Source organism: Neolamprologus brichardi, chromosome 17 (assembly GCF_056152115.1).
Source record: "Neolamprologus brichardi isolate AB-2024 chromosome 17, ASM5615211v1, whole genome shotgun sequence".
Classification (NCBI taxonomy): domain Eukaryota; kingdom Metazoa; phylum Chordata; class Actinopteri; order Cichliformes; family Cichlidae; genus Neolamprologus; species Neolamprologus brichardi.
Window position 1 is genome coordinate 6,557,501 of NC_142120.1, and position 20,208 is coordinate 6,577,708.

General features: G+C 39.6%; 1 protein-coding gene across 1 annotated transcript in view; it reads left to right on the plus strand.

The window, feature by feature from the left end:
* Positions 1 to 20,208, plus strand: part of LOC102796506 (protein phosphatase 1H-like) — a 37,231-nt gene that overhangs the window by 1,041 nt on the left and 15,982 nt on the right. Inside the window, exons 2-5 of the mRNA XM_006780572.3 lie at positions 9,848 to 10,037; positions 13,704 to 14,069; positions 18,709 to 18,821; positions 18,927 to 19,011. Coding sequence (XP_006780635.1) covers positions 9,848 to 10,037; positions 13,704 to 14,069; positions 18,709 to 18,821; positions 18,927 to 19,011 — 754 coding nt within the window. The remainder of the gene's footprint in view (positions 1 to 9,847; positions 10,038 to 13,703; positions 14,070 to 18,708; positions 18,822 to 18,926; positions 19,012 to 20,208) is intronic.

Genomic DNA, 20,208 nt, shown 5'->3' on the forward strand with positions numbered 1-20,208 from the left:
GGCATCGATTTGTGGCTTTTAACTGCATTTTCACGAGGTTTATAACTTTTCCTGCCAAAAAAGATGTCTTCCATGGTTATGCACACTACACAAAAGTAACCAAATAATAAATAAACAATAAAATGACAGAAACATTTCCATTCCTTCACCATCTATAATCAAAATTTCATATATATAGTCAGTCCACAGCATTAAAGAATACCCCTCAATTAATTGTTTTATTATTAATTTAATTGTTACAGGACATTCTGGCCAGTGAGCTAATTTTTTTGTAATTTTACACATTGATTCTTACGATTTAGTCCCAATGAGCCGTGCTGACAAATTTCTTTTATCTACTACAGCAGCGTTTTATCACATAGAGCAGCGGTACCCGGTCCACGGACCGGTACCAGGCCGCGAGAGTTGAGGCTCTGGTGTGATCGTTTTTATCGTTAACTCTGTTTCCGTGGGTCTTTTCCTGTGTGTTATGAATAAATCTTCTTTTTTTTGGTAGAGGTACTGGTTTTATTTTGTTGTATTTATCTGCAACACCTTAAAGGCTGGTCCGTGAAAATATTGTCGGACATAAACCATCCGTGGTGCAAAAAAAGGTTGGGGACCGCTGACATAAAGAAACTGAGACATACTTTTAAAATTGTTTCTGTTTTTCTTATATGAAGTTATCGGAGAGATTCATTGCATAGTTACATTTCTTTATACTGACTGGTCTGGCCTACTTAAGGTCAAAATTGGCTGTATGTGGCCCACAATGTAAAATAAGTTGGACATATCTGGTCTAGATGCACTGTGGCTCAGTGCAAACTCATATTCTGGCTTTAGAAGTAGCTGACTAGCCTTCAGAGCACACTCTTGTTTGTGTTTTTTCTGCCGCCTTCAAAGATGGCACGTGAAGCATCTGTCCTCTTGCTGTCATGTCACATTTTACACTGGAGCTTTGCAAACACTCAACAAATGTTATATAAAAGCTTACAGTGAATTTAAGACTCATGTGCTGGCTCCACAAATAATCGTAGGGCCCTGCTAACACTGTGAGCGCGCTTACACATTTGTTTTTCAATACTTTTTTTCATATCAGGATTTACTAGAAACTATTGCTTAAAAAATCCCCGATTAGAGTGCAGAATATGAGAATGGAAAGCACAATTTACAGAAAATTTAAGAACTTTTTGAGTGGCTTTTACAAGGGGGGGAATCAATCTCTCCCTTGGAACACCCTGCTAAAATTAATGGAAGCTCATATCTGCAGTTTATGCTGTATCACGATGCTGAGACAAGGGAATGCATACGGTCATACAACTAGATGAGTCAGTTTTTGAGTGAGCGTGTTCACCATTGTGGTGCATTATACTTTCCATTGTGGTTAGATATGATTAGATTTTGCAGGAGCACTTGTCTTTTGCTGTGGTACTGCCTTATCAGCCGCACCCTGCTGTATCCATTTCCTCCCCTTTGTTGAGTTCTAGTTGGCAATCTCTCCCTCCAACCTGCTACGAGCAGTGTTTGGTTAACATTTAATGATAAGGTACACAAATACATGTGCAATTACCCTCAGAACAAACTAGGAATTCCCTCCTAATTAATCACTACCTTTGACACTGAGGTTATCTATTGTGTGTGTAGTAGGTGTATACTTGATAACCCTAGGCTGGCTACAGTCTTTCAACATAGAAGTTCTCAGCTCTAAGCGATGTTGCCTTTTCTCAGTTAGTCTTTGCAACATTAAATGGGGTTTGGATTTGTAAGTAGTTACACTTCACTTCAGTAGGTACTTCTGAAACTGCTCAGTAACATAACTATCCAATCAGCAAATCACATGGGAGAAACGCAGCGCATTTAGGTATGTAGACATGGGCAATACGGCCTGCTGAAGTTCAAACTGAGCATTAAAATGGAGAAGAAAGGTGCCTCAAGTGACTTGGACCATGGCATGCTTGTTGGTGGCAGACAGGCTGGCCTGATTATTTCAAAAACTGCTAATTTGAAGTAGAGAAAATATCCAGTAAGCAGCACCCCTCTGGGTGAAATTGAAAGGCGACAGTAACTCAAATAGCAACTTGTTACAACCAAAGTATGCAGAAGAATATACTCTTAAAATAGATGGACTGCTGAAACAAATTCAGCATCATGGATGTACAGCTGACAAATCTGCAACAACTGTGTGCTAGCTGTGCTATCTGGTCAATATGAACCAAAGTCTCTGAGGAACATTTCCAGGACCTTGTTTAATGTGCGCCACAAAGAAGTAAGGCAGTTCTGAGGGGAAAAATTGTGGCCTCACTAATAATTAGAAATATCTAGCCCTTTCTTCTTTTCTGCCCCATAGGGTTATAATACTGGGAAAGCTGGAGATAAATAATGATTATATGCTATACACATTCCTGTGTTGGCCAGCAGCATATTATTTTTCTGTTTACATGAAGTTTGAGTTTTGACATAAGATCACTTCTCACTTTCTTTTCCTGTTTTTAACACCTCACACATAGCTACACTCAGATCTGTGTGAATGGATGGCTCTGAATGGGTCGGTGTGGTTAATGAGTTCAGTTCCTCTCTGCATTTATCTGTAATTAAAGCCTCCAGTGTTCTCATTACAGCAGCCGTTTGGGCTCTAGCCTCTTTTTTTACATTGGGAATTAATAAGCTAAATATTACATTCCCTTTTTGTGATTAAGAAAATTCCAAGGCAAACTTAGACATATAACCGAATTTGTCTTGTTAATTTTACCATTTGCTCTATCTGTCCCATGATTAATGATTTTCCACACCCAGCTTAGAAGTTCTTTTAACCAGGCTTTAAATGTATGCGTGTTGAAGCAGTGTACATGAAGCCTACAAAAAGACAAATCACCAAGCTGGTCTATAAACAGCTTCAAGGGCTGAGTTTTAGCTAATACGCAAGAGAACATATGTAGGAATTGGTGCAGGTTTAATTGTCATTCCCAGACTTTATATATAACACACAGTCACATCACACATTTTGTTGCATTTGTGGAATTGCATTTTGAAGCATCAAGTTTAGGCACTTTGGCTGTGGCTGTCGTTTGGAGCCTGGAGTGACCATATTTAGTGACCATATATAGATGTGCTGACTCTAATGCTGGCAGGTTTTGTTAGCAGCTGCAACCACAGAGTCTGTAATGCACATGGAAACAGATACATGCTAATTAGTGTTAAAAAGGCCCACTAAAATGGGAGAATTGCCAAAGGCAGTTGTAGACAGGGTAGAGCTGGTCAGTTATCAGCTAATGCTATTGCTGTTTTGCTAGCTAGGTTACTAAGGTCTATCCGCAATTCACCAATTTTTAACTGGGATGTAAATTTTAGCTGTTGGAACCAAACTAAATGTACCTGCCAAAGAAACTGAATTAACTGACTTCTTGATGCCTTTTAGCACTGTGCAAAAGTCTTAAGCCACCCTTAATTTCTTTATATTTTGGTAAAAAAATGGAAAATAGGTGCAATGGTTGATTGAAATACAAACATATATTGAAATATATAAGAATAGATGGTTAAAAACCATTTGTATTATTTTTGTGAGCTTGAAAGCCAATATTTGTTATGACCACCTTTATTCTTCAACACTCTCATGAACTCTCATGGACAAGCTCTCTTGTAATTTCTTTAATTAGTCTTCAGGGATATATTTGCAGGCTTCTTGAAGGACATTCAGAGCTCTGATTTTGGTGTTGGCTGACTTTTTTTCTGTTCTCTGTCAAGATGATTCCAAACTTCTTCAAAAATGTTGAGGTCCTGGCTCTGAGGAGGCCAATTCATGAAGGATAGTGTTCTATTGTGTATTTTTCTATCCAGGTATGCTTTTACTACATTGGTAGTGTGTTTGGGATTATTGTCACGTTGGAAAATGAAGCTGTTGCCAATGAGCCAATCAGAAATTGGATTTACCAACCCATCAGACCCATCCTTCCATTTCTGTTGAGGCTTCAGTGAACAGTAGATGAACTGACTAAAGTTGTATCTCTCAGGTCTCTGAGAGATGATTTTCAGATAAAGTTCATCTACTGTGTGTAGTGTTTTTACACCTGCCGCTTCTTCTGAAGACCATTGCAATAAAATCCTTTTTTTTAAGTATAAAAGTCTGGCTCCCTGGAAGCAAAATAAACATCAATGAGGAGTAGCCCAAGACTTTTCCACAGTCCTGTAGAACGTCACTGAATGTTATCAACACAATATTTTCCATGTCATCCATAACTCTGAGTCTCATTAAATTCAATGTGTGAGATGTACTAAAAAAAATTAACCACTTTACAGCTGCTACTAAAGGGGAAGTGAGAGGCTTCAGGGACCTAAACCTTTTTTTTAATCATCCAATAAACAAGTTTATCAGGATAGTAAAGCTGGGACAAGCCTCTTAATTCGAAGAATAAAACTTTGTTTCCAGTATGTTATGCCACTATGTAGTTTTACTAATGTCTCTTTTTTAATGGTGGTTTAAGTAGAAAATGGCTTTTGGTCAAGGCCAATTGGTATGTTTTTAACTCTGGTATCGTGAGTCAACACTGGAAAAGACTGGCAGCAAGTCTGAGTGGAGGAGAGGTAGTGTGTCCAGCTCTCTATCCATTTACCAACTTAGGGTCAAGCGGGGGTGCTGGTTTTTTTTTTTTTCTCCTGTCACTCGGCGGCCGGTATCCAGGTTTCTTAATCAGAGATTCAGTCTGAGAGCCTGGGAGTCCCAGGCTTTTAGCACTACATCATCTTTGCTGCCAGCAAAAAAATCATGTAGTGATGTCAGGGGAGAAAACGTGGTTATTTTTTTTATCCGTAAAAGCTACAACCAGATATCAGGGGTACATTGATTTATAAATTGCTAAGACTTCTGCAAATTTCCCAGTATTATCATAAAAAACGGATACAATAAGTGCCTACTGCTGAAGAAGAAATCCAAACCCATTCATTCCTACAGTCCATTCAGAATTTTTTTGTTAAATTTCCTTATCTTCTGTATTCAGATGGCCCAGTTCCAACCAAATAATCTTCATGAAGTGTTAAATCTAGACTTTTTTTTAAAAAAGACTGTTTTACTGTTGAGCTCCTCATTATTGTTTGTTTCCTGTTATGATTAGAGGCACAGTATTAAACCATTGTGCTTCACCAGATAATAATTCCAGTTTTTTGGGTGGGGTATGTCTGCTCTAAAATCAGTTGCTAATGATGGAGAAACAAAAAGAGCATTAGATGTCTGACAATGGAGGGAAAATTAGGTTTTGTTCCTAATGGGAGGAGAGCTATGTCTTCTGAATGAAACAAAAATTTGTTTGGCAGGGAAATGAAATCATTCTTCCTGTAAAATGGCTGAAATGAGGACAGAAGCAAGTTGTGTGAGTACTCCCGGTCACGTGCGCACAATGGGGGCTGTGTGTTTCGTGTAACACAGTGGGATCATTAAATTAAATGCACCGTTAATGTGGACGATTACCATGTTTTCTGCAGGCAGATTGGATGAAGCAGAGAAATGCTTCCTGGAATTCTTCTGTTGACAAACTCAAATGTGGACGATGCCTCAGAGTGTTTTATGACCACAGTAACTCAGAGGGCACTTATTGCTGTGGGTGCGGTGCTAAAGTTGGAATGCAGAGAAGTTTAATCGCCATTGACGACCACCCAGTGGTCATGATAGCTTTCGCGGTGAGTGACACATTATAGCCTATGCATTGTCATCCTTAGTCGGGAGTTCTCTCAGTACCACCAGCAAATCAACAGTCCACAACCTACTGGTAATCCATTGATCATCTTAAACACCTACAGAAATGTTAGCCAAATAATTTTGTGTTGTGGTTAATAATTCTTTCATTAATCTGCACCATATATTGTTTAACCCTCATCCAACCAACAGATTTAACATAGATGGACTACATCAGGGGTGGGCAACTCCAGGCCTCGAGGGCCTGGAGTTGCCCTATATGATTCAAATAGTTAAATGACCACCTCAACATGTCCTGAAGTTCTCCAGAGGCCTGGTAACGAATAAATCATGTGACCCAGGGTGACATCTAAAACCTGCAGGGCATCGGCCCTCGAGGCCTGGAGTTGAACACCCCTGCAGTAACTGTATTCATCATTACTTCTATTAAAACTGCAGAGATGAAATTGGATGCCTTTGACTGGGGTCATAGGACAATGATGTGAGACCATTAGGACCAAATTTAATTGATAAGCAATTAAAGAAAAAAAAAACACCTTTGATTTTGACCACTGGGGTCTGCACATAACTAAGTATTATTAAGAAATTGGCAAAAATAATTTTTTTTATTCAACCTCAGAATGTTCATATACTGTGTATGTATATTCTTACACTATACAGACTTTTGCTATTATTGCATTATGTATTTTAACAATTTAAAGTATCAGTTATATCCAGTGTTGGGGAGTAACGGAATACATGTACCGCCGTTACGTATTTAAAATACAAAATATGAGTAACTGTATTCCGTTACAGTTACGGTTTAAAAAGGTGGTATTTAGAATACAGTTACTTTGTTGAAATAAATGGATTACACGGCGGTACTTCCCTGTTTCATATTGTGGCGGGTCAGGCCTGTTTGGGTTTTGTTTGACAGCTACGTTCTGTTGTTCCAGGCGACAGCGTTACGGTTGCCATGGTTACAGGGTGACGCTCTCTCTCTGCGTGTTTCCTGGGTGAGAGAGGCTTTGTTGTTGTTGTTGTGCTAAGCTAATAGGCAGAATGCTACCGGTATAGCTCTAAAGAATGTAGCATCATAGGCAGTGTAGTCCGTGCTGCAGGGAGAATGGACTGCCATACACGTTATGTGTCTGTGAGCGAGGGAGGGAGAAAAAGGAAAAGTACGAGCTGTCATCGAGCAAAAACGGGAGCTGGAAGCATGTAAATATAATAATAACCACTGCAGCCAAGAAGAGTGCCTGACGAGCCCAGTTGTAAGTAAGCTATTAAGACTCGACTGTACACCGTATTCGTGTTTTCCTCCAAAAACAATAAGTTCCGTTGGAGCAGCCTTTCAACGCCTCTCTCTGTCTCTCGCTAGCAAAGTTGACCCAGACAACAAAGTAAAGCTAGTTTTCGGCTACGAGCCCGACACAGAACCCGACGTATGAGCCAGAGGTCCCTTTACTAGATTCGGAGCCGCGGACCTTCAGTAACAGTAATAAATCACAGCAATAGTACATTCATGTAGTTGTAAACAGCATGATAATATATTAAGTAATCCAAAGTATTCAGAATACGTTACTCTCATTGAGTAACGTAACGGAATACGTTACAGAATACATTTTGGGGCATGTATTCTGTATTCTGTAATGGAATACATTTTAAAAGTAACCTTCCCAACACTGGTTATATCGCACTATGCATACACAGACATACACATGTGTATATGCTCACATCGTGGCTCTTTTAACTAAAGCTAATGAGCATTTGAGACCGGGGACCAGACAAGGCTGCTGCCTCACAGAAAGCGACTGACAATAATGTCTATAAATAGACATGCCAATTTCTCTACTCAGACACACAAACGCACAACAACAACAGCCTGCAGGGATTTTGGCCAGACTTGCCAGTCTAACTTTTTTCACCATTTATTTGTGACCCAATTACATTATCTAGAGTTAGCAGTTATGCAGCTGGTGTAGTGACCTTTGAGACAGCAAGTGAAAACGAGGGCTTCAAATTAAGAAGCATTTAGTTTAAGCAGAAAAGGTTCACTCTTACAGTGTTGGCGATTTTACTGCTTAGTTATGGCGTGTAGCGTGTGGAGAAGAGTCGCCTGAATGTTGGGCGTTAATAGGAGACTGTTTAAACAAATTCATTATGTCAAGTCAAAACATAATACTACTCTGTATCGTTCCAGCAGACCGAAAGAATCCATTGTCACAGGTTCAAATGTGTAAAAGTGTTCACAAACGTTGCTTTAGCTACCTTTTGAAGACTCTTATGGACAAAACACTCCGTGAATGTATTTTAGTGAGTAAAAATATAGATTATATATTTAAAAAACTCATATAGCCAACATGAAACAAACTTTACTTTGCAGACTATTGTTGTCAAGTCATTAGTTTGGTATTCTGGCCATCGACAACTTGGTTTTGTGAAACTAAGGGTTTAATGAAACTGTTTAAGTGTAGACCTAACTTGCAACCCTAATTGCCTGCATGGCCATAAAATAGTGCCTTATTAGTGGCAGCGAAGGCACAAGCTAAAACGTACCCTGAATTATCTCATTTGTCTCTAGACAGTACCATAAGCTATTAATTGAAAGACATGAAATTGTTGACTCTGTCTGCATTTTTAAATCAGGCAGCAATTATTTGCAAAGGAGGATGAAAGGAGGTTGCTGTCCTATTTTTACACGTGTCACTAAACCATTAGCTTGCACTGATTTAGGAGCTAGCTTAGTCAGGCTAAGTGTATGGTGGTTTTTCAGTTGAGTGGATTTAATGCAAGTTTGTTTGGCTAGCATCATCTCAGGATGGTGGTGCATGAGATGAGATCTCTTCTTCATAGTATGCCCAGAGTTTTTACATTTATTAAACAAAATCTCGATATTTAGTGTCCCTGTATCGATACAATATTGACACATAAAATAAATTGTAATACTGTGCTATACTTTATACCGTTTAGCTACCTTCCTGTTTAGTGTCACCTGTTAGAACAGGGGTGTCAAACTCAAATACACAGTGGGCCAAAATTCAAAACTGGAACAAAGTCGCGGGCTAACGTTAATATTTATTGAAATATATTTATTCCTCCAGATATAAGAATGAATCTTTTCTTATGGACTCAAACACGTTTTGCTGAAAAACTGAATATGGAACAAGCAAAGCTTATTGCTAAACAATATATATATTAGCTGTATAATACCAATAGGCCAGCTCTGATAGTAATTTGGTATGGCTTCGCGGGCCAAATGTAATTGGGCTGGGCCAGAGTTTGACACCTATGTGTTAGAACATGGTAGAACATGCAAAATCCACACAGAAAGCTCCCAGCCAGAAAGGAGATTCAGACTAAGAACCTTCTTGCAGTGAGGTGACAAGCTAAGTACTACGCTACTAAATCAAAGCTGGGGAAAACAAACTAACCAAAACTACAAATGAGCACAGTGATGTTTGATCAAAATTTCCCAAGATATGTAGAAAAATTGTTATTCTCCAGTATGGGCTGCAGATAACAATGTGGTTATCGTGCAGACTGAAGACAAAAGTTTTTCTTTTCAACTTTAAAAACAGTTAGATTAAGAGTGTGGTTTGCCTTTAAAACAATGCTGTTTTAAAATTGTTAGTGGGCTACATTTTTCTGCAAACTCTCTCTGTGGTCTGCCTGTTTTGGGTTTTTTTTTTTTTTTTAAAGCACACAAGCACAAATGACGCTCAGCAGGACTGCGTACATGCACAAAGCGCTGGCCATGTACCCTTTGTACAACTGAGCACAAATAGAGTCTTCATATTCACCCAGAGGCGATTGTCTCAATGCATCAGGACACTCCCAGCAGAGCAGTACCACAAATAAGCGTTCCTGTTTGAACTTCATCAGGGACATGAAACGTACAACACATGCTGTTTCACTGGGTCTGCAGATAGAAACCGCAGGCAGTGGGTCTGACTAATTGTTGCAATCCTGCAGTGAGCCTTAATAACTATGAAACACCCCGGCGCTGTTTCATCCAACAAAAAAAGCTTCTGATTTCAGCTTTCGTTCAACTGCTCGTTCCAGAAAACAGCCGGGAAATCACAGCAAGCTTTGCATCTGATGACAAATATGATTTTTAATCATTCTTTGGTAAAGGCTATAGACAAGAAAATGGGTGACTGCCTATAATATGACTAAACCTGTACATTGTGCCCCATCTTTCAGGGTTATTAATGCTGGTAAGAGTGCGCTGAATGAGGACCAGGCCTGCTGTGAGGTGGTAGTAGCAAGAAGGAGGCCAATGAGCTACTGCCCTCCCTCCACGCCCAGCAAGACCCCCACCGCCAAGAGACGCAACTCCTTGCCCAACGGAGAGGGCCTAGGGCTCCATATGGAGCAAAGCAGACTAGGAGAGGTAACGGCATGTAAACACACAAATACAGCCTGTACCGTAAATGTTGACAGATTTTGCTAACAGGCATACATAGGTTGCAGTGACCTTACAAGTGAAGCTACTTGTAAACAACTGTGCAGAATAAAGTTGGTCTTAAAAAATGTTTCTTTTTTTTGTACTAAATGCACAGCAAGAGGATTTCTGTGCAGCTTCTAGTTGGGATTAAACTGTTTACAGGCAAGGGTTTGTTGTCCCATATTTATGGTCCTTAGAGCTGTTTAATGGATTATTTGGTGTGTTTGGATGCAACATGTGCAGTAAATCTGTCGTGATGAAATTAAATAAAAAACACAAAGGAGTGGTGCGCGTGTCGAACGTTCTTATCGAAGAGTTCAGGAAGTTGTTAGCAGCAGCTTCGACGGCCCCAATTGATTTTGTTTAAAATCTAAATCAAATCAGAAATCAAAATTGATAATTGGTTAAATTGAATTGAAAATGGTACGTGGGGGAAAAAACTGAAACTGAAAAATGTTTATCACTGTGATGTGTTACGAAATCAGTTTTACCCCTGTTCTTTTATTCGTCGAAACTTCCAGAGACGGCACCGGAACTCAGTAGTCATTTTCACAAAACTTTTATTTATCTTTATTCATCTTCATTTAAGCATGCACTTCTAGAAGGGAAGACGAGGCCGGTGTGTCCCTCTGCAAAATCTTCACCCCTTTGTTAGTTACAGCCAGCTTTATAGAGGTGTCCCCATCATAAAACCCCCCTATGGTGTGCTGCAAACTCTGTGTCTGTGTGAGTGCTCGTGTGTGACTGTGTACGCATACCTATATGTATGTGTGTGCACGTAAGTGAGTGTGCGTGACAGTTAAAACACTGTGGGTGTAGGTGACTCCCTAGAGGTCATAAAAAACCCATTTCCCTTCCAGACCACAGTTATCCAGGTCAAATGTTGAGACCCCCACCCAAATATTCTCTGGGGAATTTCCTCTCAGGATTAACTCCTCTCGGTTTTACTTTCACAGTTCAACTGGGGAGGGTCTCCTATACTCTGCTCCTAAATTCAGGACACCATCAGGCCTTTATTACATTGAGGGCAGTGTCAATGTCTCTACAATAATTCTAGATTCTATGTTAACACATTTCTAAACTCTAAAATAAGCTAAACATTTCTACAGATGCTTTCCTTCAACTTTTGACAGTATTCGGTAAACATCTGGGGACAGCTGTTGGAGTATACTGGATGACAGCAGGGCAACATATACAGGTTTTAGTTCCTCTAAAAACTTCATATATTGTTTGACACTGATTTGGCTCATTTGGAAGCCAGATGATTCACCTCCTCTCCTCTTTGCCAGTTTCCAAACAGAAATGTTTGGTTACATCACAGCAATTTTTACAGGACTGCAATATATCTTAGGGGGAGTTTCTGTTTAGAGATAGTTGTGGCCAAAAGTTCACATGCACTCATCATGGGCATGGGTATCATGGTAATTTGGCTTTTAATGATTGCTTTGAACTGGGTTTTTTTTCTTGGGTGAAATGATTGTATGGCATATATCTTTAATGACTTAAAATAACAAGAATTGGGTGGACACGTTTGAATTTGATTTGTATCCCCACATGGGTTAAAATTACACGTACACCCCCAGTAATATTTTGTTAAACGGCCCTAAGCGAGCTGTACCTCGACCAGATGCTTTCCGTAGCCATCAACAATTGTTTGGCATAAACATTTGACCACCCAAGAAGGATGGTCAAACAGCCACCCATCTGGATAAGGTTGAATATTTGACCACCCTTCTTGGTAGGGTTCATAATGATTGGTTTCCTACCACAGACCCAGCTTTGAGCATTTTCAGGAGGGCTCAGGGTTGGGCTTTGGGAAATCCATTCCAGAAGATGTTACAAGCCTGTTTTATCCATTGCAAAACCAGTTTTCCACACAGAAATGTGTTCAGAGTTTTGGGCTGTCTTAATCATATTTACTAAGAGAAGATGAAATTGGGTTGTTGGTATTCGCAGACAGTAAATTCCAGCATAGGTGATGATGTTTTAGAAAATATCAAACTATAAAAGGCAGTTGTTTATGTTTACTTAAATTGTTCAGTCAGTGCCACCTCCACAAAACTGTGAGAGGCTCCCTGAGTAAATAGCTGAAACACATGGTAACTTTATCATTAACTCCCCAAAGCTTCATGTCGAGGGTCATTTCTTTGTAAAATAACATTTCCAGAAAAAGATTTCTCTGAAAACGAATATAAATGACAAGACGTCGTTAGAGGTTTATCTCCCAATACTTTTTGTTTTCTGTTCAGTCCAAGGACATTGTCACGATCCTGGTCTTATGACCCAGTGTTTTGAGTTTTAGTTCATTTTGATGTTTATAGTATGTTTAAGCTCATTAGGTTTCCTATGTTCATTTGCTTATTAGTTCCCCCTTGTGTTTTCAACCCCTGTGAAGTCTCCCTTGCCCTTTCATGTGTTTCATGTCTGTGAGCCTCATGTTGTCATGTCTGCGTCTCATTGTGTTTCCTGTTTTATTTTGAAGGGGTCCTGTGTTCCTATGTTCAATGTTTTTAGTTTTACTCTCCTCTTGTGACGTCGTTATGTTCATGTGTTTCCGTTTCCCTCATTATCCTCCGGTGTGTATTGAAGTCCTCTGTTTTCTGAATTTCTTTGTCAGGTCGTCTGCTTTCCTCGCCATAGTCAGCGTTAAAGCCATTGTATAGTAACTCATAGTTAGCTTACATAGTTTGTTCCCAGTTTAGGTTTCTGTTTAGTTATTGCTCTTGTGCTGCCCTCGTTCTCGTTTGTTTTATTCGTGATCATCAGCCACAATAAAAGGCTCGCTTTTGTTTAAGTTTACTCCTGTATCCTCATTTGTGTTCGCACCTGGGTCCACCACACACATCTCCGCACGGTCTGTCTCCACAAACCGTGACAGACATAGCGTCAAGAAGTTAAAATTTCTTCAGAACTCGGGGTGTGACTCCATCTGACCCCAGTTTACTCATTCGCCTAAATTGCGAAAAATATCCCAAGAGGCATTTTGTGTTACGTGTTGTGCTGTTGTGTTACGAATGGCTAAACTGTCAAACACGCAGCTTTACTTCCAAACTCAAGATTTCAGCCAAGCATTCTGAATAATGTGTAATGCCAAGGTGACTTTGCTCTGACGCAGATGTGACAAGGTTGTTCCCACAGATCGCTGATAGGGAAGTTTGACCTCTGGAACACTTGTGTTACTGGACACAATGAGTCATGATGTTCTTGGATCTTTCACTGATGAGTCATACATGATCTCTTATCAGCATTAGTCATTCAGCAACATGATTTTGCTTTGTTTTTTTTGGTCCTCTCCTCAAATGTCAGATTGTTTTTTAAAAAGTATCTATTTATGGATTAAATGACATGATCAGGGGGAATTTTGGAAAAATTGAAAAAAACCTTTTTAATTGTCTGGATCTGCGTGTCTATGTTGGAGATCTCTCTGGGATTTTCCTGCAGATGTAAAGCATGATGTGTTGATGTGTTGTCGAACAAGGGAAGCTATCAATTAATCCTGATTAAAATGCAGCAACAGTATAATTCCTTTATGACTCTGTATTTTAATGGGATTATGTTTGATTCAGCCGTTAACTGCCCTTTGTTCTGTGCGTTCTCACCATTCGCCTGCAGGAAAGCGAAGGACTCGTGTTTCACTACTGGGCTTTGTTCGACGGTCACGCAGGCTCAGGTGCGGCAGTTGTCGCTTCCCGCTTGCTACAACACCACATCGCCTGCCAGCTTCAGGCCGTCATAGAGATTTTGCGCAACTTGGCATCTCCACCCCCCACCGTGCTGGGCGAGGAGCCAGACTGTAATCCCTACCTCCAGGGAAACACTCCTCACCGTGCCCTGACCCGGGCTGCTTCCCTGCGCGGGGCCACAGGTGCACCAGGCTCCCCTTGCAGCACCCCGCCTCAACCACGCTTTTTTACTGAGAAGAAGATCCAGCACGAGAGCCTGGTGATTGGAGCCATAGAGAACGCCTTCAAAGAGATGGTGAGAGATGGGTGACATGCTTTGTTACTTAACATTTCAGGAATTCGACACTCATTTGACAGTCATGACTCCAATATCAGCATTTTCACCAGCTTCCTTCCTGTAATCTATCCAAAGCTATTTAGGCTTTTATTAACTGTTTGAATCAGCTTCAAAGGCAATTATTAAAACGAATAACTAGTAATTATAGATCTGGTTTTGTGTGTGCCGCTTCACTGAAATGGCTTACTGGAAGGAAGCAAGCTGTTGGTAGGGGTTATTAGTAACATTTCCACTGTGTTTTCCTGTGGTGACAAGTAATCAATTTGAGTGAGACATTGTTTGTTATAAATCCTCCCACTTAGCCATTGTTTTGCTTGGTTGTTCCCACAGGCTGAGATGACCCGTGTTCCTGAAAGTGATAAATAAGGGTGTTTAGCAGGCACAAACATGACTTTTGACCGGGTCGCTTGTATTTTGACTCACATCTGGAAACAGATGTTTGCGTTCACACTGTGATTGTAAGACACAAAGAATATGGTGAAAAGGCAACAGATTCAAGTATTTAACAATGAACTTTATTTCCAATAAATATCTGGCTTAATGACTTTGTTCTTGGACACGTGAATACGTGAGAACAGAGCTGGCACTCACAACAGAAATGGCATTGACACATGAATTAAGTTGGAGGTGGGTTGTAAAGTGGCTTGCATCTCTGGTCAGGTTAAAGCAGCTTAAATGGTCTTACCTATATTAGAGTTATTAACTGGATGTGCAGAAAAGCAAATCTTTGTCCCGCTAGTTGCGGTACTTTTATAATATTGTGCAAAAGTCTTGAGCCACCCCTCGTTTCTTCATATTTTTCTTCTAAGGAGCCAGACATTGGCTGCCTTTTCATTTTAAGTTCAGTCAATCTACCTGACCATTTTCCTAAAGTTTCTTTTTGTTTGTTTGTTAAGCCACTTAATGCTAACCTGTTAATCATTAAAATATAAAAAGGTTACTGACTTAAGGCAGCCTGTCCAAAAACACTTAATTTGTTCACTTTTCTTTATTGAATCTATAAGAAAAGTAAAGAGTGTTCGAAAGACATAAAATAATATTTTTACATAAGCAAGGTGATTCCCAAAGAGCTGTTAGCTGAATAGCTTATTATAAACTTGGTATATCTCAGCATGCAGTGCAATGACAGGCCCAAAATTAAAAAAAAAAAAATGATAGAAAAGTGTCGTCAGGCTATCAATACCATCTAGAAAGCATTTGACTGGCAGTGGCCTAATTGTTTACTATGACAATGAGAACAAAACAGACTGCCAGTGCATGGATTGGCCTCCCCAGAGCCAGGACCTCAGCATTATTGAAGCAGTATGGGATCATCTTCAAGAAGCCTGGAGATGTATCCCTGAAGACTACTTTAAAAATAACAAGAAAACTGCCTAAGAGAACTCAGGGTGAGTTAAAGAGTAAAGGTGGTCATTCCAAATGTTGACTTTCAAGTTGTGCAAATTCTCTTTTTTGCGTTATATACTGTATTTTCATATATATTGTGTTTAATGGTTTGATCTGCACCTATTCTCCACTTTACTAGCAAAATGTAAAGAAATGAGAGCAAATGCACTGTAAGAGTAATTATATGCACATCATGCAGGTGCAGCAGTTAAAGTGTCATTTAACGCTCTTGAAAGCAGCAAATGTTTACAGGCCATAGTTGGAAAAAAATAATTACAAATAATGAAGGTTACTCTATGATTGCAAGCCACAATTATTGCTCTGAACAGATTGTACGATTTCGAATGTCTGTGCCGTTGCAAGACGGCCTGTACACAACGTGGTTGATTTCAGTTGACTGTGGTTCGTAAATTTACTTTAAAGGCCATGAAATGATCACAGATGGATTTTTTAAGCATGCTTTTTAGGAAAAAGCATAACATATAAAAGCACATGTGTGCTTTTATGTGTGCACAAACTAAACATTTACAGGGATGCCAAGCAGATGTGCACATCTAGTTGATGAAGGCGTCAGCGCAAGCTAAACAAAATAAAAGCTTTACATACGGCACGCAAACTCGCCAACATACACACTTTGAAAAGATTCTCACAAATATTTTCTTTGACCATAACCTTCAGCATCTGTTTATTCCTTATTTAAGCAAACTAGGCAGTGATGTTGTTTTAGCAAAACGACGCATACGTACACACACATTAATCATATTAATATCTTGTTCAAACAGCAGCATTCCATAAAAATTCTGTAAATATTTAGCACTTTAATTAAAGGCACGCAGCTAAATTTATGAAAGAGTGGCAACATCAAACTTATGTCTTATATAGATGTTCTCTAAAAGAGAACAGATACTTTTATTCCCTTCCAGTCGTGTGTTTCCTTCAGTTTTTTTTTTCTTTTAATTGTAGGTTTCTTTCAAATTGGTTTGTAAGATCTTTTATGAGGCAAGGATTATGCAGTGTTGCCACTAGATGGCAATGGAAAGCAACCCAAACAGCTCAGGCTGGACTGAGCTTAGACGTTACCCTTCCTCTTTTGAAAAGAAGCACTTTTGCACCTGATTTGACATCTTTTGTAGAGGATTATCACTGCATCGGTTAAAGCCGTGATCTCTACTGAGTTAAAAAATAAAATAAAAATCAAAAATTCCATCTGAAGCCCGCAAGGGGGCTGCTGCTCCTCATGAAGCTCTTTCTGTAGCTTTTCTCTACACAACTGTAAGTCTGGGAGCATTCATCCATGTTTTAGACCATGCTGGGTTTAACTCACTATATTTTCATTATTGCTCAGTTGCTGATCTGACGTGAGAGTTTCTGGGTTGGGAGAAACGTGAGCAAATATTCAGATAAATATGTGCACATGTTTGTTTAAGGCACATAATTACACCTTGTTCATCTCATAACCCGGTCAGCATCAGTCAACATGAGAGCATCGGTTCACAAAAGGTGCAAGTGGGGACGTGCATTAAATTATCATCAATATTATTATCCCCCAGAAAAACTGAGCTTTTTATTGAGTCATATCACAAACCAGCGCTGTGCAATGATGTGCTTCTGTGATGCTCAGAGCTTCATAAAATCAACTTCCAAATGAGGGTTGTCTTCCGATTTATGCCAAAAACCAACCAGAAATCAGTTCTTTTTGTGAAAAAGAATTGTTGATCTTCACAAAAAAAAGGATAAAAAAAAAAGTTATCCCAACGTGTCCAGGTGTTGGGATCTGGAGTGAGAAGTATCATCAAGAAATTCGAACAGAGCCACACAGAACAAGCCTGGCAGAGGTAGGCAGTAAAAGATTTCTAGAAAACTAGTGAGAAATGTGTCTAAAGATTCCAGAACAACTGCCAAGACACTAGAGACACAAGAGAATGACTTAACCAAGTCGGGAATTGTGATGTCAAAAAAGACAATCACTAGAACCTCGCACAGGGAATGGACTGTGAGTGTAGACCAAGAAAAAGTCCACTTTTGCAGAAGAGACACCTTCAAACCAGCCTGAAGTATCCTAAGGACAACCTCAAGAATGATTCGGTATACTCAGCGTGTCTTTAGTTGGGAATCTATTTAAGGTGGAAGGAATCATGAAGAAAGAACATGAAGATTATGAAAGCAATTAGCAGCAAAACTGAGCCTGGGTCATCACTTTGTCCTCAAAACACGACAACAACTCAAAACATACATCACTCCTGGCGAAGAACTACCTCTACAAGACCAAAGTGGACGTTACCGACTGACCTGCTGAAAAGCCCTGACTTGATTCCCTTTTTTTAAACAAATAAAAAATCTGTGGGTTGAACTGAAGACCAAGATTGAAGCCAGACGACCATCAAATCTGGAGGAGCTTGAGAGATTCGCCAAAGAAGAATGGGCTGGGATTGCTCATCATCAGGAGACGTGTGAGACGTCTCCTGATGGTGCTCTATTTGTGCTTTATTGTGTTCCATTGTTAGTGTATTTTATCTAGCCTTCAGTTGGTATAAAACAAGCCAGCATTTTTGTTCTGCACCTTTTAGTTTTGTGCAAATTTCATCCATCCATCTCTTTTTATTATTGTTCTGCCTGCTTATTCATTATGTGAATCCCTTAAAAATACTCTACAGTCTGTGTGTGGTGCATTTCCAGCAACGTTTTATGATTGTGCATCGAAATAAACTAGCAAACTGAATCTCTTTAAAACAGTAAAAGACTCAAAAAGGAGCAGTGTACATTAAACATCCATTGCTGCTCTGACCTGATAATTAAAGTCCACTTGCAAGCCATCTCATGTATCGGTATCTTCGTGATTCGCTCACAACATGCACTTGTTTACTGACACAACATCGACTTGAGGTGCAGGTTAAACCAATCGATAGTCTCATTCGATGCCCTTTGTTCGCCTTTCTGAGAAGTTGATGAGGTTTCCTCTTGCTCGCTGTTTGCTTGTGTATTTCTCTCTCTCGTGGCTCTTGTGTTTGTGAATAAAGTTTACTCTGTGTAGTGTATGTAAACTCTCCTTCTGCCCACGTGAGGACCAAGCCATGCAAAGGCTTAACTTGTTCGGCGTTTCCTAAATCTTTGTCATGTGGGCGGTCGTGGGAGTGTTTTCGAAGGTCTTACCGATTGTCTTCTCGCACGATGCTCCTTTAAAACCTCCGTCTCTTGTCCTTACCTCTGCCAGGACGCCCAGATCGAGAGGGAGAAGCAGGTTTTTAACATCACAGGAGGATGCACGGCTCTCACTGTGGTTTACCTCCTAGGAAAGCTATTTGTTGGGAACGCCGGTGACAGCAGGTACCTGTGCTTATGTTTTGCCCTTGAAGTTTGAAGAAAAAAAAAACACGCTCTTTGAATGACCGGTAATGTTTTCCAACACTTTATATGTCTTTGTGTGCGCAGGGCTATCATTATTAGAAACAATGAGATCATTCCCATGTCGACAGAGTTCACACCAGAGTCAGAACGACAGCGACTCCAGTTCCTGGTAAGGAAACTCTCCGCCTTTCACTTTTCCTAAGAAACACAACAAGTGTTTATATAATTCTTTGGAAGCGCAGTGGTGCTTAACATTCACTCATATTTCTATAATGAAATCTGAATATTGACGAACGCACAGTTGGATCTATAATTTGTTAGACCGAGATAATTGTAATTCTGCCTCTGTACACCAGCACAGGATTTTAAATCAATCACGATGTGAGTCAAGTGCAGATTTCCAGCTTTAATTCAACAATTCAACGACTGCCTCAACTCAACAACGTCACGTCACCACATGTTGTTTCCCTCCCTGAGATGCTCTGTGGCTCTTTCTGTCTTCACTTTTGTGTTAATAACTTAAAAGCTTGCTTTATTGGGTTGAACGAGCAGAGAGTGTGGCCCTGTACACTTCATTCAGAATTCATCCTGCTGCTTCTGTCATACACTTCAGATCGTCAGCTCTTCCTTTACTTCTCCATACTACAGGTTCATCTTGGTTTCATTTATCCAAAGATTCTTTTTCATAATTGTTCTCTTTGATGTTCTCTGCCAAGTCTAACAGTATACCTGTTGAGAGTAACCAGTAGTTTGCACCATGTTGTAAAGCCTGTATTTGCATTCATGAAGGGATGTTTTGATTGTAGACCTCGACGAAGCTACGCCTCCCTCATGACTTTGTTAAATATTGTGACATTGTTCTTCTTAACCATGTAAATAATTCATTTTAGTTGACTTCTGTGGTGTTGCTGAGCTGGCCAGTGTTTTCCTTCTTTATAAGAATGAACCAGATTGTTGATTTGTCCCCCAAAGTTCTGGCGGTCCTTCCGATAGATTTATTTTGATGTTTCAGCCTTTCAGCATCTCTGACATCTATTTGGGGCTCAGATTTCAAATTGCAGTAATAACAGCTATGAATAAAAAAATATTTATTACTTAAAATGATCTATGATTTAAAATTCACTGTGTTTGTGTACAGAGGCAACATGTAAAAAAACAAACAAATAAAAAAAACTTTGTGCCTTTTCTGACAAATTATGGACCCCACTGTACATGCAGTGGTACTATGTATACCAAATATACGTTTTTCTCCAAATTTTATAATAAATATGACGCATAACATAATAAGTAAAGAGAACCTAAACAAATTAGATACAAATATTTGACTTGGTAATTTTTGTGGAATGAAATAATCCTGTTTAGCTAA